General features: G+C 47.3%; 2 protein-coding genes across 7 annotated transcripts in view; one reads left to right on the forward strand and one right to left on the reverse strand.

The window, feature by feature from the left end:
- LOC144169408 (carbohydrate sulfotransferase 8-like) overlaps positions 1-7,756 on the forward strand; it is a 64,823-nt gene extending 57,067 nt beyond the window's left edge. Inside the window, exons 4-7 of one of the 6 annotated variants that reach the window (XM_077698533.1) lie at positions 1,101-1,215; positions 2,351-2,535; positions 3,926-4,088; positions 6,739-7,756. In XM_077698533.1, the coding sequence (XP_077554659.1) occupies positions 1,101-1,215; positions 2,351-2,535; positions 3,926-4,088; positions 6,739-6,949 (674 nt within the window). In that variant the 3' untranslated portion in view covers positions 6,950-7,756. Of the gene's footprint in view, positions 1-1,100; positions 1,216-2,350; positions 2,536-3,922; positions 4,089-6,738 lie in introns of all 6 variants that reach the window. The other 5 variants (XM_077698532.1, XM_077698531.1, XM_077698534.1 and 2 more) reach the window with 5 other exon arrangements.
- A 9,474-nt stretch (positions 7,757-17,230) lies between these two features.
- The window catches only part of LOC144169409 (uncharacterized), a 180,404-nt gene continuing 173,935 nt past the window's right edge, over positions 17,231-23,699 (reverse strand). Inside the window, exons 28-31 of the mRNA XM_077698538.1 lie at positions 21,715-22,071; positions 20,294-20,497; positions 18,277-18,378; positions 17,231-17,353 (exon numbers count right to left, since the gene is read on the reverse strand). Coding sequence (XP_077554664.1) covers positions 17,276-17,353; positions 18,277-18,378; positions 20,294-20,497; positions 21,715-22,071 — 741 coding nt within the window. The 3' untranslated portion in view covers positions 17,231-17,275. The remainder of the gene's footprint in view (positions 17,354-18,276; positions 18,379-20,293; positions 20,498-21,714; positions 22,072-23,699) is intronic.

Genomic DNA, 23,699 nt, shown 5'->3' on the forward strand with positions numbered 1-23,699 from the left:
TTATTATTGTTGAAGGGGATCAGCTCCATACGCAAGCGGGTGTTGGGGCAGAATTCGATTTATAGGCTCAATTTTATTAGACTGCATTTAGACATTTCACCACCGTCAGCGATTTACGTTGTAATTGTTGAAGTTACAGCAGACGTGTTTGGTTACTGATTCAAAACGTCACGAAACCGGATTCAACCTGATGACTTAGTAACCAGCAGCCTAGTAAAACTGCAACAAAACTGTAAATATAGTGTAAGGATGGCATTTACATATTTGCAAAAGCAACCCCGCTTTTCAGAACATGTGCGACGAAACTAGAGCAGTGGTAGTCACAGTACTTTACCGTACTTCCTCGAGAAAGGTCAATAGCTGTAGAAGCGCGACCTTATGGAACAGTCTGTTCATGAATATTCGCGGAATGTTTCGGTGTGCTGCTTGCGTATTGACCCTATTTGATTGAAACGTGTTTAGAGGAGTCTGTGTTGGTTCTGTTATGGTGTAACTGATATATGAATCGTAGGTGGGTTATTCTGGCTCGGTTGTGCAGACTTAGCATCCCTTGTTTTTAAGCATTGCTGTTGGAGGGTCCGTCAGTTCATATTTGTTAGAAGTGGATCGGACGGTCCATATTTACCTTTGGACGAGTTCTAGTTTTTCAAAAGCTTTCTTTTCTGTTCTGTAACCGGAAACCATGCAGTGCTAACATATTCAAGAATAGGTTTTACTTCTGTGTTGCAGGCAATTCATTTCAGAAGCACAAGGTGACATCTTACTATCATTATTATCTTTTTTCTACTAACTCTTTTCTTTCTCCACACATACACAATCATTATCTTTGAAGATAATGGTTGTGTATATAGCATACGGCGTACGGCCGAAGTCGGCCGTATGCCTTTTTTTTTTTTTTTTTTTGCAACCGAGGTTATTTAATAAATTTTCTCCCGTCCTTCAGGAAAGAGGGGGCAAAGAATGTGTTTTATAACAACCTTAAAAACTTGTATCCGCTTAGATAAATCCCCGACGTTTCTCATTGTTTTGGGTCCTCAAATCACGGTAGGATATCTGTGGCCGCACGCGCTCGCGCGATCATCGTGTCTTGCCGTTTGCAGAGTCTTCGAAAGATGCCCTGAGGTACCACGACGTGTCACCTATAACGACGCGGCATCCGCACGGCATCAGCATGGTGGCCACAGGAGTCAGACAGCGGACTTACTCGGAGGCAAAGTGAGCACTAGAGGAGAAACCATTTCACCCTCCTTCTCGTTTTGCTTATGCTTACGATCATAGTCTGACTCATGCTCGTTCCGAAAATCCGCTCCATAGGATAGATTAGGCTTCTTGAAGATAAAAACAGCAAAAAGCAATTGCTCGCGATGGTCAAGAGTTTTAAAGGCGGTAATAGAGCCCCTAAAGAAGCCTTTATTTACTTACACCAGGCGCTAGCACTTGTCTGCAGGCCTGCCATATTACGTCAGAATATTATTTGTTCCCGTGTTATGCATTTGCACGGGTCCCGCCTCCTAAATCTCCTTCCGATTGTTTGATGACGCAGGAAATTAGGGCCATTCTCACTCCTCTTTCCGTCCTCCTTTCATAGCCATGACACCACAGCAACCCCGTTTACTATCTCCTGCAAATATACCGCATGCTCCGTAATCATCCCTGCACTAAGTCAGGATGCAAGGACACGGCGAAATTGTCGCGAAATGCTGATCGAGACGACCCCTGGCCGTTTAGGCAACAACGGCGTGAGCTAAAGCCATCCTAAGAGGATTCTCCACGTAAACCTACCTGTCGGGTAATTGATGGTTACATGCTGCTAAACGCGGAATTCAGCGTTCTGTTTCGGAGCTTTACGTATAACTTACGGCATTGCGCAACGTGGAGCAGTAGTAGAATCTTTAATTGACAAGGGGAACCACTGATTACGATGCAAGAAAATGATCGGGAGGGAGGAAAATGAAGTGCTGGCAGCTTCGAATGGTCCAGTGTATAGAATTACTCAGCCAGTATTTGGGATCAGCGGGTAAGAGAAAACCCATTCACATATTTATCCTTTTCTTTTTGTATATTGGAGATGTACTCATCAGTAGCGAAAGCCTCATTTAGGAGTCTCAAACGCACTGAATAAAAGTAACTAATGCTTCTTCGTTATCACCCTGTTTTATGTGTGTCTGACTTGGATTTTGGTAGTGCTTCAATGAATAAGCGTGTGCTGCAGAAAGGACAGCGAGCAAAATACCCACTCCCCTTGATGCACAACGATTTTGGCTCGTCTCACGGCTCTTGGCGTTCGTGCTTCGGAGCCGAGAAGAGCACAGTGTTTAATCCTCTCCCGGACGTGTCGTGCCGCTTGCAGGAGCAGCTCTCAGCCGGACGACGTGGGCAGCTTCAACGGGCACCACATGCACGGGCACCACGGCGAGAGTGCGCGAGCCACCGTGGCGGTGCTGCGGCAAGAAGTGGTAGAGTCATTCGCCGTCATCGAGGCCGAGAGCCCCGTCCCTTCTTCGTCACTGTCCACTGCCAACCTCAGTGAATCCGGTGAGCCGGCGGTAATTTGGAGCCCGCAGCTGAGTTTCTAATCGATCAAGCGCAGAAGAGCTTGGTGCTTGGTCTCTTGGCGCATACTTGCGGAAAAAAAGACAGCACCCAGCCTTTGAATACACCTACACAAACGAGAGAGATACGCAACCTTGGCACGATAAATAAATAAATAAATAAATAAATAAATAAATAAATAAATAAATAAATAAATAAATAGTACTCAGTCAGTCAGCCAGTTAGCCGGTCAATCAATCGATCAATCAATCTATCGATCAATCAATTAATCGATCAATCAATCAGTCAACCGATCAATCAATCAATCAATAATTCTGTCAACCTATAAAACAGACCGATGAAAGGTCTACTCTGCCGTGCGGTGCGCATGAGTTATCCGGGATAGTACATATTATATCTAGATAGACCAACACCGCATGATCTAGTGTCAACATGAAGGCTTTGTACCCCCCTCTGCGTTTGGTAAGGTACGCTATTACACTGTAAGGACGTTTTCCGCCCGATTAGAAAGGCCTGAACAAACGTTTAAAGATTAGAATTGATTTCCCGGACTTGCGAGTCTGTATGGCCAGAGTAAGCGTGGCCATGACCGCAGGGCATGCTGGGTTGTCAAAGTTGAATTCTGCCGCGTTGAGTTGCCTGATACTGCTTAATGGAAGCGGTCTCCCCAGTTTAACAGAGCGACGAAAATAACGGAGCCTGAGCCGCGCTATTAAGGGCGCCATGGCGCTTTCACAACGAAGTGTGAAATGAAAATGGCAAATGAACAAGCAAAAATAACACCCAATAGCATTTATAGGCAGGAAAATTAAAAATTAACCAGATTGAGACCTACAATAAACACTAATGGATCTAGGAACTTACTGTTAAAATGCTGAATCTTTAAAGGAAATCTTCCATGTTTTTGAATTATCAAATACCCTGAGTTGATGCCCGTAGTACGACGTGAAGCTGTAGCCATTACTTTGTATTTCTGGGTGGCCGGAATGTTTTTTAAGTAAAAAAAAAACAATTTAAGGCGCCGAAGCCACACCTGGGCTACGAGGCGTGGCGTATTGGAGGGCTCCGGATTAATTTTGGCCACCTTGGAGTCTTCAGAGCGTGCCGACATTCACGGGGGGTTTTCTCTTAGCGCCTACGCCTCTCTGAAAAGTAGACGTGGTGGCCGGTATCGAACCCGCTTCCTGGGGATCAACAGCACATCATTCTGGCCTCTCACCCACCCAGCAGTGTTTTTTTTTTAATTAAGCTACTCGTTGCTTGTCATCCTCAACTGTAAAGCGTCGCATAGTGATGTGACCCTTACAACACCGGCGAACATTGACCCTTGGCCGCGTTAGCCTCGTTGTTGTTCGTCTGTTTCAATTAGCAGAGGACCTGGCTTCCATCAACACTCAGCCGCTGCAGCAGTCCAACGGGCCCGCCATCTTGGAGTGCGGACAGATGCAGGAGATCAAGCTCCACAAGTCGGCGGGCGGGGACGACTGCAGTCACCAACGGTCGATCAGCAAGAACACTACAATGTCTGACCTCAGGTATTCGGCCAACGCCTGTCTATCCGGCCCCTCCACCCTTCCCTGCCTCTCGCCCCCTATATCTCTCTCAGTGTACTTCTCGGTGTTAAAGTGCGCACTTGCTTGCAGTGACTTCAAGAACTTAAAGTATTCCAATATTTTTTTGCGTTTTTTTTCGGTTAAAATAAACGCAAGAAAAAACGAGAAAAGAAAAACGTCTTTTATGGCTGAAATGTAGCTTAACGACTTACCAAGGATAATTCTGTCAAATTTAACAGTGTACTTGTGGCCTCTTTAAGAAGTCTGCGACGTTCTCTGTTTTTCGCGAGCCACTCAAGGGCTCCGGTATTTCTTGGCCTGCAAGAATAATCGCATATATTGGGGAGGACCTGCGTGGATGAGATGAAATAATCGAATTGAACTGTGTTCATTCTTATATGATGTTTATTACTGAACTACAAGGGATGACGGTATACGTTACCGCGCACAGTGAAACGGCATTGCACGCAGCGGTCGTTTATCCCGTTGTCTCGTTTTCTTTTCTTTTTTTTGAATAAGTCAGATGAGTAAAACTGCCGGAATGCAAGCAGTTGTTGAAAGTTCGATTCGAGTACAAGCGGCGGAGGTATAAGACATCTATGCACCTTTGTGAATTCGTGAAAGCTCCCGTAGGTCCCAAAGTAAACGGTCCAGCCCTTCGTGCCAGTGTAATTATTTAATAGCAACTGTATATAAATGCAAACCGGATCAAGCTTCACAGGGTTCTTAACACTAATGAAGCGCAGGCTGCTACACAAAAAGGTACGTACGCAGAATTTATGTTCAGGGGAGGGTGCGGTGGGTACAGAAAAAGCATGAGGAAAAAGAAACTGAAAATTGAAAAAAAAAAAATTAACCTATGAAAAGTAGTAACAAACTGAAAGAAGTGTTTTGATGATAGCCAGAACTAACAGCCTCATTTCCTTTCCATCCCTGAAAGCTGAAAATTTCGAAGATGGAGAGGGGGTGCATGCTTCGGCCCCTTTACCTGGATCAGGGAGTATTGAATTACACGAGTACTGAAGCTGGCGGTATTACCTAGGTCAACGTGTTCGACTGGCAAACTTCCCCCTATGTAGTTGCTACGACACTGGGTTCAAATGTCAGTCCGACGTAAGAAACCGCGTCATAAATTGCGTTCTCGGGAAATCTGATCCTATGGAACTGAACCATAGTCCAAAAAGTTGAACTACAGCACATATGACGATATACACTCCCCTGTAATGTTTTAAGTCGTTGTTTAAATCGGCCGCCGTTTCCAAGTATTGACCAGCTTCCAGTTTCCAGAAATCGCCAGCGTTCTCTCCTATGAATTCATGACATGCTATAGGGGATTTGTCCTTGCTTCACGTTCGTTCGAACATTTCGCCAACTTGGATGGGCTGTGCATACTCCCGAGCGTAATATCCTGGCACCAGTACTTTGGTTTACAATACGTTCAAGTCAGGCATCAAAACGCCATGTACGGCAGTTGAATATTTTTTTAATGCGTAGCATTCTTTCTGAGTACCCCGACAGCCACGACAGTGTAAAGCCCTGAATTTCCACAAAAATGCAGATTTCGCGGAAGTGCCACTTTTAATCGTTATAATTAGCGTAAATGGAGATAACTGGAGGCAGATAAAAATCAAGAAATTTGGCCTAAAGAATTCACACTCTCGACAATCGGCACGAGGTTACTACGCATTAATAAACAATTCTCTGAATATATGCGGATTCTTTAATGTTTAACACAAATAAAAAAACGGGGGTCTTTTGCTAACGCATCGAACCCCCCTAGGGATAACAAGAAGCTGTGGTGCATGGTGCGTATGGCTGGGAAATTGCATGAAAAAAGTGTGTTGCTATGTAAAATTGAGGAGGGTGCCCAGGACTACTTTTTCTAATTTGTTGCTCATAGTAGAGGAGGCAGGTTACTGGAGGAATGTGGTATTGAAGGCCAACTGCACTTAAAATTTCGCCCTCTTGAAAACCCTGTTTCCGCATCGTCTGGCTGAAAAGAAAGCAAGGTGCAAAATATAACAGCTCAAATACGCGCGTAGACGCCGCAACTGATCAGCGAGAATCGTCGATTTTGAAACCGAAACTAAGGAGATCGCGGCCATTGAAGTGACGTAGCAGCCGACCAGCGAGCAGCCGGACGGCCAGCAGATCGGGAGCAAGCCTGTGCGCAGGCTCTACGCGCGCACGGGGCAGCGAATAGGTGAAGCGGTCACAGCAGAGCTCGACCGGTTGTGCAGCTGAGTAGCTGGCGAAAGGAAAAAGCCCCGGTCGGCCGGAGCGTCACAGGCGCACCATGGCTGTTTGCGCGATCCGCCGGCAGGTGCAACGCGGCCTGCGGCCGAGCCTCTTTAAAGACTTCTGACTGATTAACGAGGCGTTTCACGGGACTATCTCTCGTGTCACAGCTGGTTTGGTGGCACGTAGGTACTACACATTCAAAATAAGTTTGTTCGATGTAAATGAGTGCAGCTGACCATTAAGTTAGCGGAGAGGGTATACTATGCGATAACGCCTAACCCCTGTGAGAAATGTCCCTCGCCACTTATGCTTTTAAAGGGGGTATCAGTTTTGGAAGGTCGTTTGCTCGAATCTTAGCGCTGCCTTGCACATGCGTTTCCTCTGTGTCTAGCAGGACAGCCAGCGTGGCGGCTGCTACGAGTGCGGAGTTCTGCTCCCAGATTGTGCACCAGCTGAAGGACGCCTCGGTTCAAACGGAACCTCCCGAGCTGGACCAAAAGAACTCTCGCATATGGGACGCCCTGCGGAACTTCTTCACCGCACTCCGGGACTGCTTCCTGTGCGCAGCCCTCGCCCACAAGGAGGCTGAGGCCTCAGACTAGCAAAAGGCGCTGACCATCGTGGCCACCCGAGCGAAGACGGCACCGTTGACTCCATTGTGCCAAAGCAGGTGCTCTCCCGCCACTCCTGTGTTTCCCCTCCTCCCTTCCCCGCTTCCCGGTCAAAGTTCTCGACCCTCCTTCGGAGTCCGTCACCGGCACTGGGCTAGCTGCCGGCCCCCTGGAACTGACAAAAAAAGAACGAACGAGCATGTCATGTCGCCCCGTGCTGAGCGCCCTGGCCAGAGAGACGCCAGCGTGGAGTGGAACAAAAGTTGGAGCCGGACGATGTGTTTGTGATGGTTGGACTATCCTTGCGAACTTCTTGTCCCCTTCAGAGCTGCTGTGTTGTAGTTCCCGAGCTTGTGAAATAAACGCGGAACTCCTCGTAAAATGTTGTCCCTAAGACTTCACACGGTGCTAGAGGTGAGTGTGTCTGCACCTTATTACTTGGTGTTTATATAATCTGCGAAAGGTGACTGTTTTCTTTTGCGAACGTTCCCTGCGGGCCCATTTCCGGGGAGGACAATCAGCGAGAGCTTAACAAGCAGTAAGCTCGGCAGTGCGGTGTTGAAGCCACCCCTCTGAAATTCGGGTCCGAGTTGCGGCAGGGCCGATTATATAATACAGCTCGCAGATATGCACAATCCAAAAACTAGATCTATGTTTACAATTGGGTTTAATGCATTTTGCCTGCGGTATACAGCTCACACCCGATCATTTGTCCTTCGCACGAGGCTGCGATTGTTATAGTTGAGAGCGGAACATACCTCCAGAAGTGTGTTGGTCAATGCTTACCCCGCCGAATGTACGGCCATCGTACCCTAGGTGTACAATCTTGGGTTTGACGCGAACAGCCTGTATTCGAGCCCCAACAATGGCCATTTTTTTGGCAACACCATGAATACTTTTTTGCAATCCTACGCATTCTTTTCGCAAAATAAAAGTGTTTTGCTAGCTTTTAGATCGGTTTAGTTGTTGGCCACATATTAAGGTTTGATTAACGCTCGGTACCACTCCGCAAGTGCTGGGCTTGTAACTATCTCTGAGTGCAATGCCGTTTATGAATTCCGCCCTACCACGTATTTCCAAACGCTTCGCTGCACAGCACCCCACGTGATATGTCTCTACGCGCGATGCAGAACGTTAATTAAACGTGGTCGTATGTGGCGCCCCAAACCCAAAGCGACGTAAATCATACATAATCACTATTATAAGCAAAACCAGCACGTAGAAGGCAGTTTAGAAAAACAAATTTCAATAATAAAAAATACCCCCGCTGAGGCTCGAATTCAAACCGTCAGAGCCAGTACCAAGTGCTCTACCCCTAGGTGACAGAGACCAAACAGCCGGTTCCTTTTAGCAGGTGGTGGTGTTGTGGTTGTTGTTCCACGTCTTATGGCGTATACCCACGCAGGGGATTGGCCAACAGGACAGCGCGCGCAGTGACACCACTCATGTCATGTGGGGGCGCTGTGCAGCGAAGCTTCTGGAAAGACGCCGCCCTACCACCAATTAAGACTTTTCTCTCTTTCACACAGTGTTACGTTCTCACAGCGAAGCACATACCTACCTAGGTATGTGCTACTTATTCGCCCGGCTTCTTTCGTTGCACGGGACTCCCAAAGCTCGCACAGTGTCATACCCACACGGTGCACGTACCCAAAGAGGTGCGTTGTCCAACGCTTTCCCCAATTTTTTTCGTTTCGTTGGAGCTCCAATACTCACACGATGTTTCCAACATTGCACTTAGGAGTGGTGAAATGTTCGAGAGCGTACACCTCGCTATCGCACTCCAACCAGCTTCACGGCGTTGACTGAGGTGAAATTATTGAGCGAAGCTTATTACTCTGAACCCAGGAAACACGTGGTAGCGTCCCTCTGAACTTCAAGCAAGCGCACGGTGCGCGCAAGGACGAGCAAGCGCACGTGCGGTTCTTCGCGCTGACAGAAGCGCCACCAACCGAACCCCTTCTTGGGGGCACCAGCTTCCGCAGTGAAAGCGTCTAATCACCCATTCATTCCAAAATTAGGGTTGGGAATAGGGGGACAGAGGGAAACAGCAAAGGCGCGTGCCATCAGAAAATCGGCCTTCTCGATTATCAGTCACTGAGCGACCTCGTACTGCCCGGTACGCAATCGGGCACTCAAATTTTCCCGTGTATTACTACGGCAAACCCAGTCCGAAGGCAGTCTGTGGATTGCCCGCGGTCTGTCCAAGACTGATAAATCGAGGATGCCTAATGCTACAAGAAGGTGCTGGATGCATCAAACGTCATTGTGTGTGAGCCACTGCGTTGAGCAGCTCTGTGTTTTGTCATGCCGAGCAATCGTGTGCGCTTTCACGGCGGGCCCGAAAACGGAGCTTTCGCTCGACAAACTTGGCTTCGCCGCGTTCAAACCACGGCGAAACCTGTGGATTTTTATTGCATGTGTGTATCGTGACCGGGAGAAGGGGCGTAGGGGGGGAGGGGTTAGCGACACCTACCTGCAGCTCCGAAAGGGGGAATTGGATTGATTGATTGATAGATTGATTGATTGATTGATTGATTGATTGATTGATTGATAGATAGATAGATAGATAGATAGATAGATAGATAGATAGATAGATAGATAGATAGATAGATAGATAGATAGATAGATAGATAGATAGATTGATTGATTGATTGATTGATTGATTGATTGATTGATTGATTGATTGATTGATTGATTGATTGATTGATTGATTGATTGATTGATTGATTGTGGGGTTTAACGCCCCTAAGCAACACAGCTAGCGATGAATCGTACCCTAGTGGAGGGCTCCAGATTAATTTTGACCACCCGGAGATCTTGAACGTGACCCGAAATCTTGTACACAGAGACGTTTTTACTTTTTGCCTCCATCAGAAAAGCGGTCGCCGCGGCCGGGAATCGACTTTGCGTCTTAGTGCTCAGCAGCACAACGCCTCAGCCACTGAGCCACCGCGATGGGATCATTAGAAGGAGTGCCGGCTAAGCGACAGGGAAAGAAGCCTCGTACAGGATCGGCTAGGATGCTATTTTGCTGCAAAAAGCTTGGAGGGCTGGCCAAAGTGCTTGAAGGGCTGACTCCTTATTTGTACGGCTCCGATACGCTTCGGCGCCATCGTGTTTTCTCGGAATTTCGTAGAGAATACATGAACAGCTACACACGTTTTATTACGGTGGACATCTGGCACGGTCGAGCCGTCGTTAGTAGAAGTTCATTAAAATATTTTCTGGTGTAACAAATATCGTCCGTCTTTCGTGTTCTTGTTAGAGGTAAGTTTATTTTCAGTACTAAGGGCATCTGCATAGTCAACACCTGAATTATACCGACTCAAATTTGACAAATCCCCCATCACTCCACTCTGTAAAGGCGATGCTTACTTGGCGAGTGTGTGCTGTTATTTCGTGTCTGCGGACAGGTTGTTTATAACCAGTCTGCCATCAGTGCTACCTCACGCTTGCGTGCTGTCGAAGGGGGACATTTCTACCGGGTTTTACCGTGGTGCCGGTGAAATTACACTTTGTAGTTTGAACATTATGTCGGCTTCGAGCTGCCGATTGTGGAGTGAACAGCAAAGAACAAATAATTAAGCGCTCACTGTGTCGGAAATTCCGGCAGTTGATATGCACTCGTCACTCATGAAAGCAAACCGCCGTACACCTCCAGTGCTTCCGCCGACACCGTTATCTTGGCTGTCACCGGAGTGGGGGCCCTGATACTTATAGTAATCGATAAGATAAGAAATAATGGGAGACACGACGGAATACGTGTAGCCATATGAGTTTCTTACAATATACCCTAGAGAGGAATCTGGCGCTAGCGCTTATGCAGCTCACACCAATGCCGTCTGTGTCGTCATGGGCCGCCATTAGATCACGCGCTCGCCTTAGTTTCATCATTGGCTTGGATTGAAGCGTTTTATTGACCGCAAATTTAAACAAATTGCCACAAAAACGCAAATAATAGTGTGCAATTATGTAATTGTAAAATAAAACAGGCTGTTTTAAAACTAAGGAAAAAAAGTAAAGCGTTTTTGCCGGAACGGTTGTGCCTACTATTCTGCAGGCCAAGGTGGTAGTTACGAACAATGTTTATATTTGGGGGGGGGGGGGGGGGGCTACTTATTAGAGGCTCTTACTTTATTATTTTACCATTATTTCAAATAATAAGTTGTTTGAAGAGTTTAGAAAGTTTTTTAAGCGTGCCTAAGAAAACTTCGCCTTCGTGGCGAACCAGTGCACCGACCGTCAGCTAGTATAACAAGAAAATAGCAAACGTGGCGCTAACCAATCGTGAACGATGACAAGATAGGACGCATACAGGCGTCCGTATCTGTCGTATCTTGTCTTCGGCAAAGAACGTTTTGTTCTTTTTGTCGTCGGCTACAAATTTCGTGGCGGCATATCACCCGCTCAGTCATACGTCCGTCGACTGTGGCATGACAAATGTCAGGTTCGATGACGCTCTGCCTGCTGTTTCACCAAGCACGGCTACCGCAGAACAGGGAGGATTTCAGCTTCCACGTAGCTCGGAGATGTGTTAATGCATAGTGAAGAAAGCAAAACCCCAAAACCGTTTAAGAATCCAATTGTCATGCCAAGCCCAGGCCAAAAAAAGGAGTATTTCCATAAACCCCCACGACGACTTAGATTCCCAGGCGCAGTTTCCTCTCTATTATACTTACTAAGAACTTCATGACGTGGAGCAACGTCCACAACAACAAAACAGATTTATCGTCTGCTACCGAAGTGTGTGTGCAGTGTGGCCAGACCAGAAAACAGTTATCTCTACGTGTGCCCACCTGGTTCATGTCATTTTTGTGCTCCTCTCAATCATAGAAATAATATTTCTTAAAATGCCTGTATAATTACGTAACAGGAAATAAAAACATTAAAAAGCTTTATTTCTTAGGGGTACTTTCATGCCTTGAATAGAAATGTGCAATCGCCTCGACTCCAGGCGCCTTTCGTTCCTCATCCGAAACTGCGATCTCGAGGGTCGCTCGAAATGGAGGATTTCCTCGGACAATTGGCATCACCACGTTATGAACTACGTTGAGTTTTAGCCCGTTTTAAAAACGCTTCAGTAGCCCTTTAAAGCTGGAAGGACTAGAACTATATCCTAGCGGACAAACATGTGACTGTTCGTTTCGCTTCCCCGTCGTAAGCCTCTTAGTGTCTGTGTAACACAACAACCCAGACCGAAATCAATAGATCACGGAGGACATGGGACTTTCGCGTTTAAAGGAGCCATGAAGACAAAATACAAGTTGGGTTTATTAGAAAGACTGCATAGTCCCGATAACAATAATACCAATATCATCGCAAACTTCGAACAAATAACGAAGATATTAAAGAAAACGTGTGAAGCAGTGGCCACCTGTTTCGATTCAAATGAGAGTCAAATGGCACGCAAAAATAGGTAAAAATACTGAACAGCACCGTATATAGCGGTCTGCTCTTCCAAGCCTGTTTCACCCAGTTGCAGAAGTGTTTATACCACTGGTCTTTCTTACACGAGTCATTATCAACGCATTGGCGTCTAATTTTCTAGAAATTTCTTCCTCAACTGCAACGCGACTAAAAAAACTTCATCTCAAAACTATTCAGACAGGACCGATATCATTAGTTATTCTTCTTTTGTTTCTTTTTATCCACCGCCATTAACTACCAGAAGGTGCAGCCCATCATTTCGGGGTCCGGCAACAGTCACCGAGACTTCGGCGCAAACGTTGGGGTTCGCGCTGAGGGAGTCATCCACAAGTTTCCGAAGAGCGGCGCCAAGATCATAGCCGGTGGCGAAGTGCAACAGAGCTTCGTCCGCACCAACGGAGAGGGCTGGGTCGGCAAGCCGCAGGTTGAAGCCCACGTACGCGTCGAGGTGCCTTTCGGCAGTAAGTGACGGGCGCAAGGTGCATTAGAAACACGTCCTTCATGCTTGCGGAGGTGCTCAAGTTTCCGTTTATTTACTGACACTGTCCAAATTTAATATTTCTCTCCAAGAGTTTAATAAGCTGGAAGATGCTGATGAAGTTTCCCAAGTACGTTTTCTCTTCGCGCTATTGCTATTTACTCGCCAAATGTACACATGTCTGCAACGACATATACACTTTTTCACGTTACTTGTGTGAGGGGAAAAACAGCCGCCGATACTGAGCGCAAAACTCCTACCGAGCCATTAAAACTACAGGCACTAACTTACCCGGAGGAATCTTTCCCGGTAGCTGAATAATTTAGACATCTGTAGAGTTATTTCCCAACTCTCCGATATATTCTAATTTCACAATGGAAAACATGCAAATATAATTCACAGAGGCATTTTAGAGTGCTTACGTGTGCGAAAACGTTGCATTTTGTTTCAAGCTCTGCGATTGTCCATGTCTAATGAAGGTCCCTCGAAGTTACGTTATCTTCCGTTGCTGTACAATGTCTTCGTAATCAAATGGACATATGCATGCTACTAGAATCTCCGTGTTATAATGGTTGCGGTGGTTTCAACTGGGGGTAATTTCAGGGCATCTAGTGCCGGCCTCTTTTCTCGTCATCCGGCGTTTTTGCTGCGAAGCAGTATACCTCTGACCAGCCGAGGAAATTTTCGTGTCCGGGTCAGCAGAAAACTCCCAGGCTTCTACTGGCTACACAAACAAGCATCGCAGGCTAATACGGGCCGTTGGCTACACCCAGGCTGCATAAACAAACTACTGGCACCGCCGGGGATTGAACCTGGGCCCGAAGAGCAGCGGAGCGAAAGCCCCTCGTCTTCCCCACTAAGCTACACCCACACGTGGATACGGGGAGACAGACGGTGGTTTGGATTATGCCTCTGGGGAAGGGCGCTTTTTGGTGGAGACACATGAAACAAGAATAACGGAGAGGCAGTGAGAGAGCTGACGCCATAGCCACGCCTTCCGCCCTCCTCCTCATCCTTCGAAAGACGGTCCTCTCCGTTTCCTTTCTGCCGACGCTGCTGCGTTAGGGACGCCGCCCCTTCGAATTCCAGGTAACGGCTGGCACAGTCTCTGGTTTCACTCTTTGCAGAGCCACGTGTGTGAATTCAAGTGACACCGCATGGGTAATTGTTGTGGGTGTCATTTAGAGCTTCGCAGTGGATTGGAGCCAATTTTTGTGTTCCCTTGCATCTTCTCCTGAGGCGTACTTCCGTGGTCGACCATGTTTCCAAGCAGAAGCCAAGGGCGACGCTGCGCAGAATTAGCAGCAGTAATTTTGGAATTACAAGGGGGCACATTACTATTCCTTTACAGCGGATACATGCGCCCTATTTTAGAATTTGGCTCCGTTCTCTTTACGGGCTCACCATTGCACAAACTCAATCCCGTTATTCTACTGAAGCGAAAGGCCCTGCCGAGATAGTGTCTCCACCTTTAAAAGTACGTGGCGAGTGATGACCGCTATTTAAAGTTCCGTTTCCCTAGTCTTGAGCTTCGGTTCAAGCATTTGAGACCTCAGTGACGTCATATCCGTCACGGATGTGACGTTGCCAAAAAAAGTGCCATTGACGCGGCGCCGCCCGGATTGGAGCCCACGAACTCTCCCGCCTCTCGCCACAACGGGAGGTACGCGGCAATCTGCCGACTGCGCTATGAATGGAGACGTGAGCAGCACTATGAACGCGCCTTATGTCCTTCCCTTTGACTCATTCAGATGGTGCTGCCGTCTGAGACAGGTGAAGCGAAGTAGCGCATCATGACGCTAATAAGCGCGTACAGTTGGCGCATCGATGCCAGCGCCTTCGTGCACGGGGGACGCGCGTGAATTGCGGCACCCTCCGCTGTCGCGTTGTTCCCATGACCGTTATGTGTTTCGAGCTGATGTTTCTGTGCATGTCATTTTTGGTTTTGTTGCACCGGAATAAACAGGTTATTTTTTTCTTTCTTGCGTGTCGGCCTCGCTTCGTCTGGCGGGGTCACGGTCGCGAACTCTTCGCAAATGAAGGAGGTACCTTTAATATTCAACTGCTCCGGCGAAGGTCCCTTTCGCATTCGTGTTTTACCGATTCCTATGGAAGAGGGATCAACCACAATTTCTTTTGCAATTTGTCCCTCCCACAATGCCCGTTTTTCACGCAGGCGTCATAAAATCCTGCACCCTAGCCAGAGACAGACTCGCTGTAATATGTTGTTAGCGCCTAGAAACAGCACTTGGCTGGGGGACTGTGGACAGCTAAAGGTTAGTTCGATCCACCTTGCGGGGGAAGTTGAACATGGGCCGACATGTCAACATGTTGGCGTTTACCCGCCGAGGTGGCCCAATGGCTAAGGCGTTGTGCTGTTAACTCCAATGTCTCTGGTTCGATTCCCGGCCGTGCGGGTCTCTTTTTGATGGAAGCGAAAACGCCCGTGTGTTTAAGATTTCCTCGCATGTTAAAGATCCCCAGGTGATGTAAATTAATAGCCCTCCACTACGATGCGCCTCATCGTCAGTGTAGTTTCAGCGCGTTAAACACCATAACCAATAAATCTACACATTGACGTTTTGGCTGATCGTCTGTAGCGGGAAAACAGCCACTATACGTTGGAATCTAGCCCGAGACTGGGTGCTAAGCAGCGCAACGCTATAGCCCCTGGGCTACCACGGCGGTGTGGGCTAAAAGGGCATACTAAATTCGAAACTTCCCAGGTTATCGTGCAAGGAGATATTGTAGGACCATACTTAATATTTGGACTTTCGCGTTTCGAAGTAATACGCCCGAATATTTGGCCCAAAAAGGGTACTCGAAGAATACAATTACACTTGATTCTGGAATTGAGAATCCATGTAAATTTCTTATCATATCATTGCAAGCATGAAGCATGCACATCCTGTCTCTTGTCTGCGTTCACGAAATTGATTTCTTTCTGGGATATCCCCAGTAGACTCGAGTGTTTGGCCTAAACAGATGTCTGCAAACTCCACTCACAATATTCTCCATGAGACTGCGCATGAATTCATATCAGTAGCTAAATTCGCTTCGCAATTTGAAGAGGGAAGGATGCCACAAAACCTTTCGCGAAAAATTCATCCTGTTGTACTCTGAGACAACGTTCTAAACTACGTTTCGTCGCACTTGTAGTATATGAGATGGCGTGTTTTCCTGCAGCATTTATAAAGGGGAGAGACAGAGAGCATGGTCTTTAGTGTTACTGGTAAGGTTAGCCTATCAATGGCGTCTAGCTTGCTACACCAGATAAATAAAAAATGCATTTGATGCATGCGATGATGGGAACTATGATGACGATGATACGCATGTATGTGTGACCTTGTTTAGAGGCACTGATCAAGTCCTGTCACTTCGCGGTATAGTCAAGCACAGAGGGAGTGCTGACCATAAAGCATGCGATCCTCAATGAGCAGTTTCAAGGTCGTAAGCAGCCACCACCAGCCAGTAGTCTGCGGCACCCTTCCGTAACATAAGCATAGGCGTGAATGGCCCACACCAGACCACAAGGTGGAGGCAATGTAGCACAATTTCGACTAACAATTTGCTTCAAAGGCAACGAAAGTAAACATGATACACTACCGCCTGCACAAAAATGAGACAAGAAGAGGTAGAGCAGGTTCTTTGTTTGAGGAAAACAGGGTGGCCTGACGGCATGCTGACACCGACATGCTGCTATGTGGGGACGGGAAGCGTGGAATGAAGGCACTAAAGGAAGTAGGGTGTAAAAGAGAGGACAACACGAAAAGGCAAAAAAGAAAGTTTGCCTGCATTTCCCAGTGAGTAACGCAAAAAGCTTAGAAGGTCTAATAGCAGATGTATAGTCTAAAATCGACTGAGCTGCGCAGATCAATGCATACAGGTAATGAAAGAATGCGGCTCGCACGTTCGACTGAAATGAAGGAGGCAGCTATGGCCCAAGAAGGGCTTCTAAATTTATGAAACCATGATTGAGGCACTCCACTTTCTGTGCGATGTGCTTTCTTGACTGGTTATAGGCCGGACACTCTTGGCAAGAGATCCTCGACTGTATCCTGCGGTACGTAGTTGTCACAATGAGGGATCGAGGCATAGCGAGCCGATAGCGGTAGGGATTTCGGAGAGTTGGGTTGAGACGAAACCGATGGTATGGAGTCTCTAGTCAACGTAAATTCTGTCCGGCAACCTAATTCTAGAAGTAACGAGCTACCAGTAAAAGCGTGCAAGTTTGAAAAGAACGCCGGCAACATTCAATGAACCTAGCCCTAGGGGTGCGAACTTGTAACGCTGGTTACGCTAGTGATGGGTTATAGCATTCAATGCCAAGGAACCACGGGCATCTTCGAAGGTACCCACAAAATAAACATAGAAAACTTTTGTTTATTTAAAAATGGTCTTGGTGGTGCCTAGTCCGGACTTTCTTCTTCTTTGAGCTTGAGTATTTCTTGCTTGTATATGAAGAAGTAGCTCGGTGTTCGCATTTTCTGGAACAAGTGCAAGAACACAGCATGCAAGAACAGTGTCACGAGGGTACACGGATTGACGCAGCGATATATATTTCTGAGAAGTCGAAAGAGCGGATTTTTTGTTTGTAATTATATGAGGCTGATAATAGGATAATTGAATTGTAGATCATCCTCGAAAATAAACAGCAGATCGAGAGTGACATGTTCTCAATATGAACCTTTCTCTCGCAATCCATGTGGCTTTTATTACCCTCCCCTGAGATAAACGGGAAAGGGGAACGTAAAGATGTTTTTACAGGCATGTTTTCCGCACGTAAACAGAGCTAGGTATATATACCTAACCACAGTATAATGAATCGTGATTACATGAATACCTCGCGAAAACGCAAATGGAGTCAAGTCGAGCTTTGTACGTTAAAATAAAACTAAGCATGCGAAAAGCGCTGGTAATTCTTCTTACTCGCATACCAAGGTGATCATGGACAGGTGGAGCTGCGTGAGTTGTTGGATTAGTTCTAGTTTGGTGCTAGCTGTCCACCCGCTGCTTTTTAGTTCTTTTTTTTTTTTACATCATCCATGTAGCTTTCTGTTCCGTCCTCAATTGGTGCGGCTCCAAATAAACGAAGGCGGTCTTTTCATATCTGAAGGTGTGCAACCTTCCTCTCCTTTCCTTTGTTTCACATTTGATCCCTCCCTTCATTTATTAACTGAGAAAAAGTCAATGCATTCCAAACACAAACACGGCATATTTATGTCCATTATTGTGCCACTAAAAATACTTCGCTAACGCCTAATCCTCCGTACAAAAGAAGAGAGCCTCGTTACTCCAAAATTCTTTTGTTTTTATTGTCCATTTCTAAGTTGTTTTTTGTCTAACCGTTCCTAAGAAATCTTCTTTACTGTATTACCGCCAGTTCCCAGTGTCCGTGGCAGATACTCACAACGTCTCTGGCAGTGCGCGAGGCTCCTCCCTGAACCAGGATTTGGCCGATGGTGGTCACGTGAGGCATCGCCATAGCATAGTGGAGCGGCGTCCTCCCCATCTGCACAACAGTAGCCAGCTTTTGCACGAACAGAACAGCCACCTAGTTGGCGCATTTGGCGACTTGATCAGTGGTTGGTGCCTCTGCCATTGCTCACGACGCATTCTACGAAAGGGTCGCATTGTGATTTTCTTTGCGAGTTCTTTGAAGCGCTAACTTTACTGTGTAGGTCTCGTCCCCGCCTCGCCTTGAATCGGTCACTGGTCTCCCCACCCCAAATTTGATGCCCGCTTTATATTTGCGTCTAGCTAGTGAGCCGCACTGTTACACGTTTCCAACGCAAAACAATAACGCCCCATATTTTGTGTTCTCACGGATTACGTGTCGCTCTAGTTTTGAGTGCTTGAGCTGTATTTGTACAGTGGAGCTGTTATAGGGTAATTCCCCCGTTTTTCTTTTTGTTTTTGCGCGCATAGACTCAGAAAAGCAGCTCAGCCTTCTCACTTCAAAACTTGCCATTTCCTTTTAGCCACCTGTTCGCCTCCGGCGCTTCAATTTTATGATATGATACAAAACCGCGTGTTTTATTGCTTCTCTAAAAATGTCGTCGCAGCAATACATTTATCTTTTGAAGTGGTGCCGACTTTAGAGAGATCGCTGTAAGCTTAGTCTTTGTAAGCTGGCTTTCTCACATTGGTTGTTGTACAGTGAAGCCTACGCATAAAGAAAAAAAAAAATACGCGGAAATGGCACGAACACGGCGGAAATAGATCACGGACGACAAGTGGGCCGTTGAAGCCAAGCTTAAGCGCGATGCCCGTCGGGGCCCCGAATACAGCGAGGCGTAAAACGTAAGGCCTCGGTGTGGCTACAATCCTGCCGAACTTTTTTCCCGGTGCGACGGCCCGGTTTTAACGGGACGTCGTGGTGTGGCGTGTACACTGAAGGCCAGCCCGCCGTGATTGCTCAGTGGCTAAAGCGTTGTGCTGCTGAGCCCATGGACGCGGGTTCGATTCCAGGCCCCGGCGGCCGCTTTTCCGATAGAGGCGGAAAGCGAAAACGCCGTGTGACGAAATTTAGGCGCACGTTAAAGATATCCAAGTGGTCGAAATTAATCCGGAGCCCTTCACTACGGCGCGCCGCATAGCCTGTGTAGCTTCGCGGCGCATTAAAGCCCATAACCACCACACTGTAGGCTAAGCAGAAGATAAAACAGCCGGCTGGTTCAGCGGCATTGCCTTTAATATGTGAGCACATTAGGAGAATGTCGAATTGCTACCGCAATGAAAACATTACTTTTAATTGAAATTATGAGCCTTTCGCTATTTTGCCTCCCTGTTTTATTTCTAGCACTGACGAGCACTCACTCAACGCCCGTTCCACTCACACGTATCGGTAGCTTGTGACAGCATACAGCCCGCCGCTTACGTGTTTGCGCAAGTGCTAACGCATAATGGTACCATGTTAAAGCTTCCTTACACTCCACCCCCGGCCCCTCACTTGAAACCAGGAGCTACCCGTAATATGCTTTCAGGAGTGCGTGAACGAGAAAGGCTGTTCAGTAGACTGGAGCGTTAAAGCCAACGAGGAATGGTCTGAGTGATCGTGCAGACTGCATGCACTAACGAGGTCTATTTCCTTAATCTAGATCTCTAACGAATGGCACCTATCAAGAACCATGCTTAGCAGCTTTTTAGCCGTGTGGCGGGTTTTGAAAAGTGAGCTACACTAGACCTCGTTATAAGTAAGTCGCTTTAGGCAAACTCCCGCTTTATTCGAAGTTTATCGCGATTCCAGCTGCAAGGCTGGGAGAGCGCACCATTTCTGCTTTTAATGAGGTATCGCTGATAACGAAGTCAGTTCCCTATCCCTAGACTTTACTTATAACAAGGGATTACAGTAAACCATCCTGCGGAGCTAAGTTTAAAAGACTCAGCGGCCACCTTAGTGAGAGAAGCTGGGAAACAGCGCGTACGTTGTCGGCGACGTGAAGGGCGTCGGGGCAGGCGGCTACCAGGTGTCGCACCACGTCCGGGTTCTCCACCAACACGGCCACGTGCAGCGCACAGCGGCCCTTGGTGCCTTTGGCCGTAACCAGGCTGACGTCTCGGCGCACGAGCTGCTGCATGCCCTCCAGGTAGCCGTTGCGCACGAACGCGTGGAGCTCCTCGCGAGCCTTCTGCAGGAGCGGACGCAAAGAAAGAACAGAGAGGGTATATGAGGATGCATCTTGAAGTCGATTTTAGTGGTTAGCAGATACCCCGCTATCCGATTTGTGTGATGACACAGACCTGTATCATGTTTCATGTCCTATCATCATCATCACCACCACCACCACATCATCATCATCATCATTTTATCTGCGCACACTGAAGGGCGAAGGCCTCTCCCATAGATCCCCAATAATCCCGGTCCTGTGCTAACTGCGACCAATTTATGCCCGCAAATTTCTTGATCTCATCTGCCCATCTAACTTTCTGCCGCCCCCTACCACGCTTGCCTTCTCTAGATATCTACTCTGTTACCCGTAATAGCCAACGGTTATTTTGCCTTCGCATTACATGCCCTGCCCACACCTATTTCTTCTTCCTAATTTCTACTGATATGTCCTTAACACGCGGTTGTTCCCTGACCCACTCCGGTCTGTTCCTGTCCCTTAATGTTACGCTTATTGTTACACCTATCATTTTCATTGTCCTATCATTATACCTATTGTCCCTGAAGAAGAAAGTGTATGATAGCTACATCTTACCGGTACTCACCTACGGAATGGAAACTTGGAGGCTCACGAAAAGGGTTTAACATAAGTTGAGGACGACTCCGCAACCATGTCCTATATCCTCGGCTAATTTATTAAGCCTTACAAGGCTCTAGAGATTTGGCGAAGGAAAGGGTGCATGGAACTGAAGATACAATTTGCATGTCAGACGCGCTTTGTATCTATATAGTTCATCGTTTACTTTAATTGCCATCTCTCATGCCGCCTGTACTCATACCTTTCTTTTTTCTTTGCCTCTTTTACACTCGTTCCCCACTACTAAATAGCTTGCCAAATATGAGGGCTCCAGGCCGACCTTTCTCCTTCCTATAAACCTTACCACGTCTAACTCCTATTAGACCTGACTTCCAACTCCACTCGCCGTGCTGGCTTCTGAAGTAAACACGGCCTGTTCTTTGTTGTCTTCCTTTGGATCAATTCCTTCTCCAACAATGCGCTCAGAACTAAGAACTCGTAAACACCCTTATTGCGCCTACGAACCAAAGCAGAAGAATGTGGAAAAAATGTACGGTCCAAAAACCGTCATCGAACGTTACGCAATTTCTTGACCCCCCCCCCCCCCGCCCCCCCCCCTGAAGAGAGGACAAGGTCCAGCCATGAAGCTGGCCGTGACTCACGAAGAAGGCGTCCATGTCGTGCACGAGCGCCTGCATGTCGGTCAGCTGGCACTGGGCCAGAACGGCCGTCAGGTGGCGTCCGTGGCGGTCGGTGGCGTGCAGGAGCTGCTCGTAGCCGCGGTGCGCCAGCGCCCGTAGCAGGCCCGCGCGGCGCTCCAGAAATGCGTCCAGCACGAAGGCATCGAGGGCGAGCAGGTTGTCCCTCTGCTGGGCCTCGCGGGCCACGTCGCGCGCAGTGCGGTACCGGGCGTCCCTCTCGGCTAGCAGCGCCTGGCCCTGCCGCACCAGGGCGTAGAAGCAGCCCTCGCTGTGAGCGTGAGACGCCGCGAAGTGCAGCACCGTCTGTCCTTCTTCGTCCTGCCAGTGACCAAGGGCCCAGCTTCATTACCGGCTGCTTCCGACCACTGCCGTTCCTGGGTCTGCAACTAAAGATTACTTGTAGCAAAAAGGTGGCAGCCGTTGCTTAAGGTTACCTTAACAAGACTACAGACCCTGGCTCTTAGGGAAATGTAACAGCTCTTCAGGTACCATTCACTCGGGAAAAATGCCTTCCTCGTGATGGAACGGTTATTATGTTACAGTCATCACACTGCTCTGAAACTACGTCCGCCTTACACTAAACTTTGTTACAACCTTATTGCTCGCTAAAGATGTAAATGTCTTGCCCCTGGCGAGCAACCTTAAATGATTTTCAGAAAAAAAAAAAAACAGAAGATGTTCAACCGTATTCTTACGAACTTGAAAACGTAAAAGCGTACGAGGAATTTGACATCAGATGAAGAATACTCAATAGCGGCGGAAGTGGCGCCATTTTTATTTTACGATGTGTCTTTATAGTTCGGTGTCAAACTAAGTCCCTTAGGCCGGCTTAAGCCATCTCCTGAGTTGCTCCCGAGGCACTCGCGCGTCGTTAACGGGGCCTACATCGTTCCGTTTGTTTTGGTCACACTGTCCATAGCTTCCCTCGGGTACTTCATCAAGTTCACTTACAATTCCTTGATTACATGGTTTGCCAAAGCTGACGAAGAATAATGATAACTGATGTTTTCCATACAGCGTCCACTGTTAGACTTTTTTTATTTTTTTATTTACAGATACTTCAGGCCAAGCTTCTCGGGCCCATGCAGGAGTGAACACAAATAAATATATCGACAGAAATGCAACATACAACTCGACAATACATCAGTGTTGCTTGGCGTAACTTTAAAACGCACAACGCACATAGGTGGAGGCGTAAATATGGTGACACAAACAGGTGTGGACAAGAACACAATAATAATGTATTTCAAATTTCGAACAACAGTTCAACGAAAAAATATATTACGAATACGTCGAGAAAACACTTCTATCGACACCAAGTTCACTGCTTCTTCAGGTAACATATCCCAGTAAGAAATTGCACGAGGAAATAAGGAAAATTTATGCATATTAATGTGGCTAATCGGTTTCCTAATAATCTTACTGTGATGTGTTCTCGCTGAACGTTTGAAAGGCTCTTGGGTGTAGTATTCCCACGACAATTTGAAGTGGCCGTAGTAAAGCAGATAAAGAAATTTTAAGCCAGATATGACCCTACTTGTCCTACTCCCTAACGTAGATTTGTCACAACAAACTGTTTGTACCGTCATTCGAATGGCTATGCACACTCATATGTGAATCGCTTGTCCTTCGTATGTGAAACGGCACCTTGAGCTTCAGAGACTGTAGCAGCGGCAATGGTAAAGAAGCAGGGGTGAATACAGTGGTGTACGGAACGGCGTTACAAGGAACGGCGTTCCTGGAACTAGTTCCTTTTGAGAGGAACGGAGGAACGCCACCGTTCCATTAAGAGTGGGTGGAACTGTAACGGTAACTCGTTACGCTTACGTAGGAACGCCAGAGGGAACGGCGTTCCTTGTGGAAATTTCCCATCGCTAGGATTTGGCTGTTTTTGATGCCAAGGCTTTAGGGCGCTCATAGTACAGAAAGCCACAGGCCGCTACTGT

Source organism: Haemaphysalis longicornis, unplaced genomic scaffold, assembly GCF_048455015.1.
Source record: "Haemaphysalis longicornis isolate Haplotype H1 unplaced genomic scaffold, Haemaphysalis longicornis Haplotype H1 scaffold_2, whole genome shotgun sequence".
Classification (NCBI taxonomy): Eukaryota; Metazoa; Arthropoda; class Arachnida; order Ixodida; family Ixodidae; genus Haemaphysalis; species Haemaphysalis longicornis.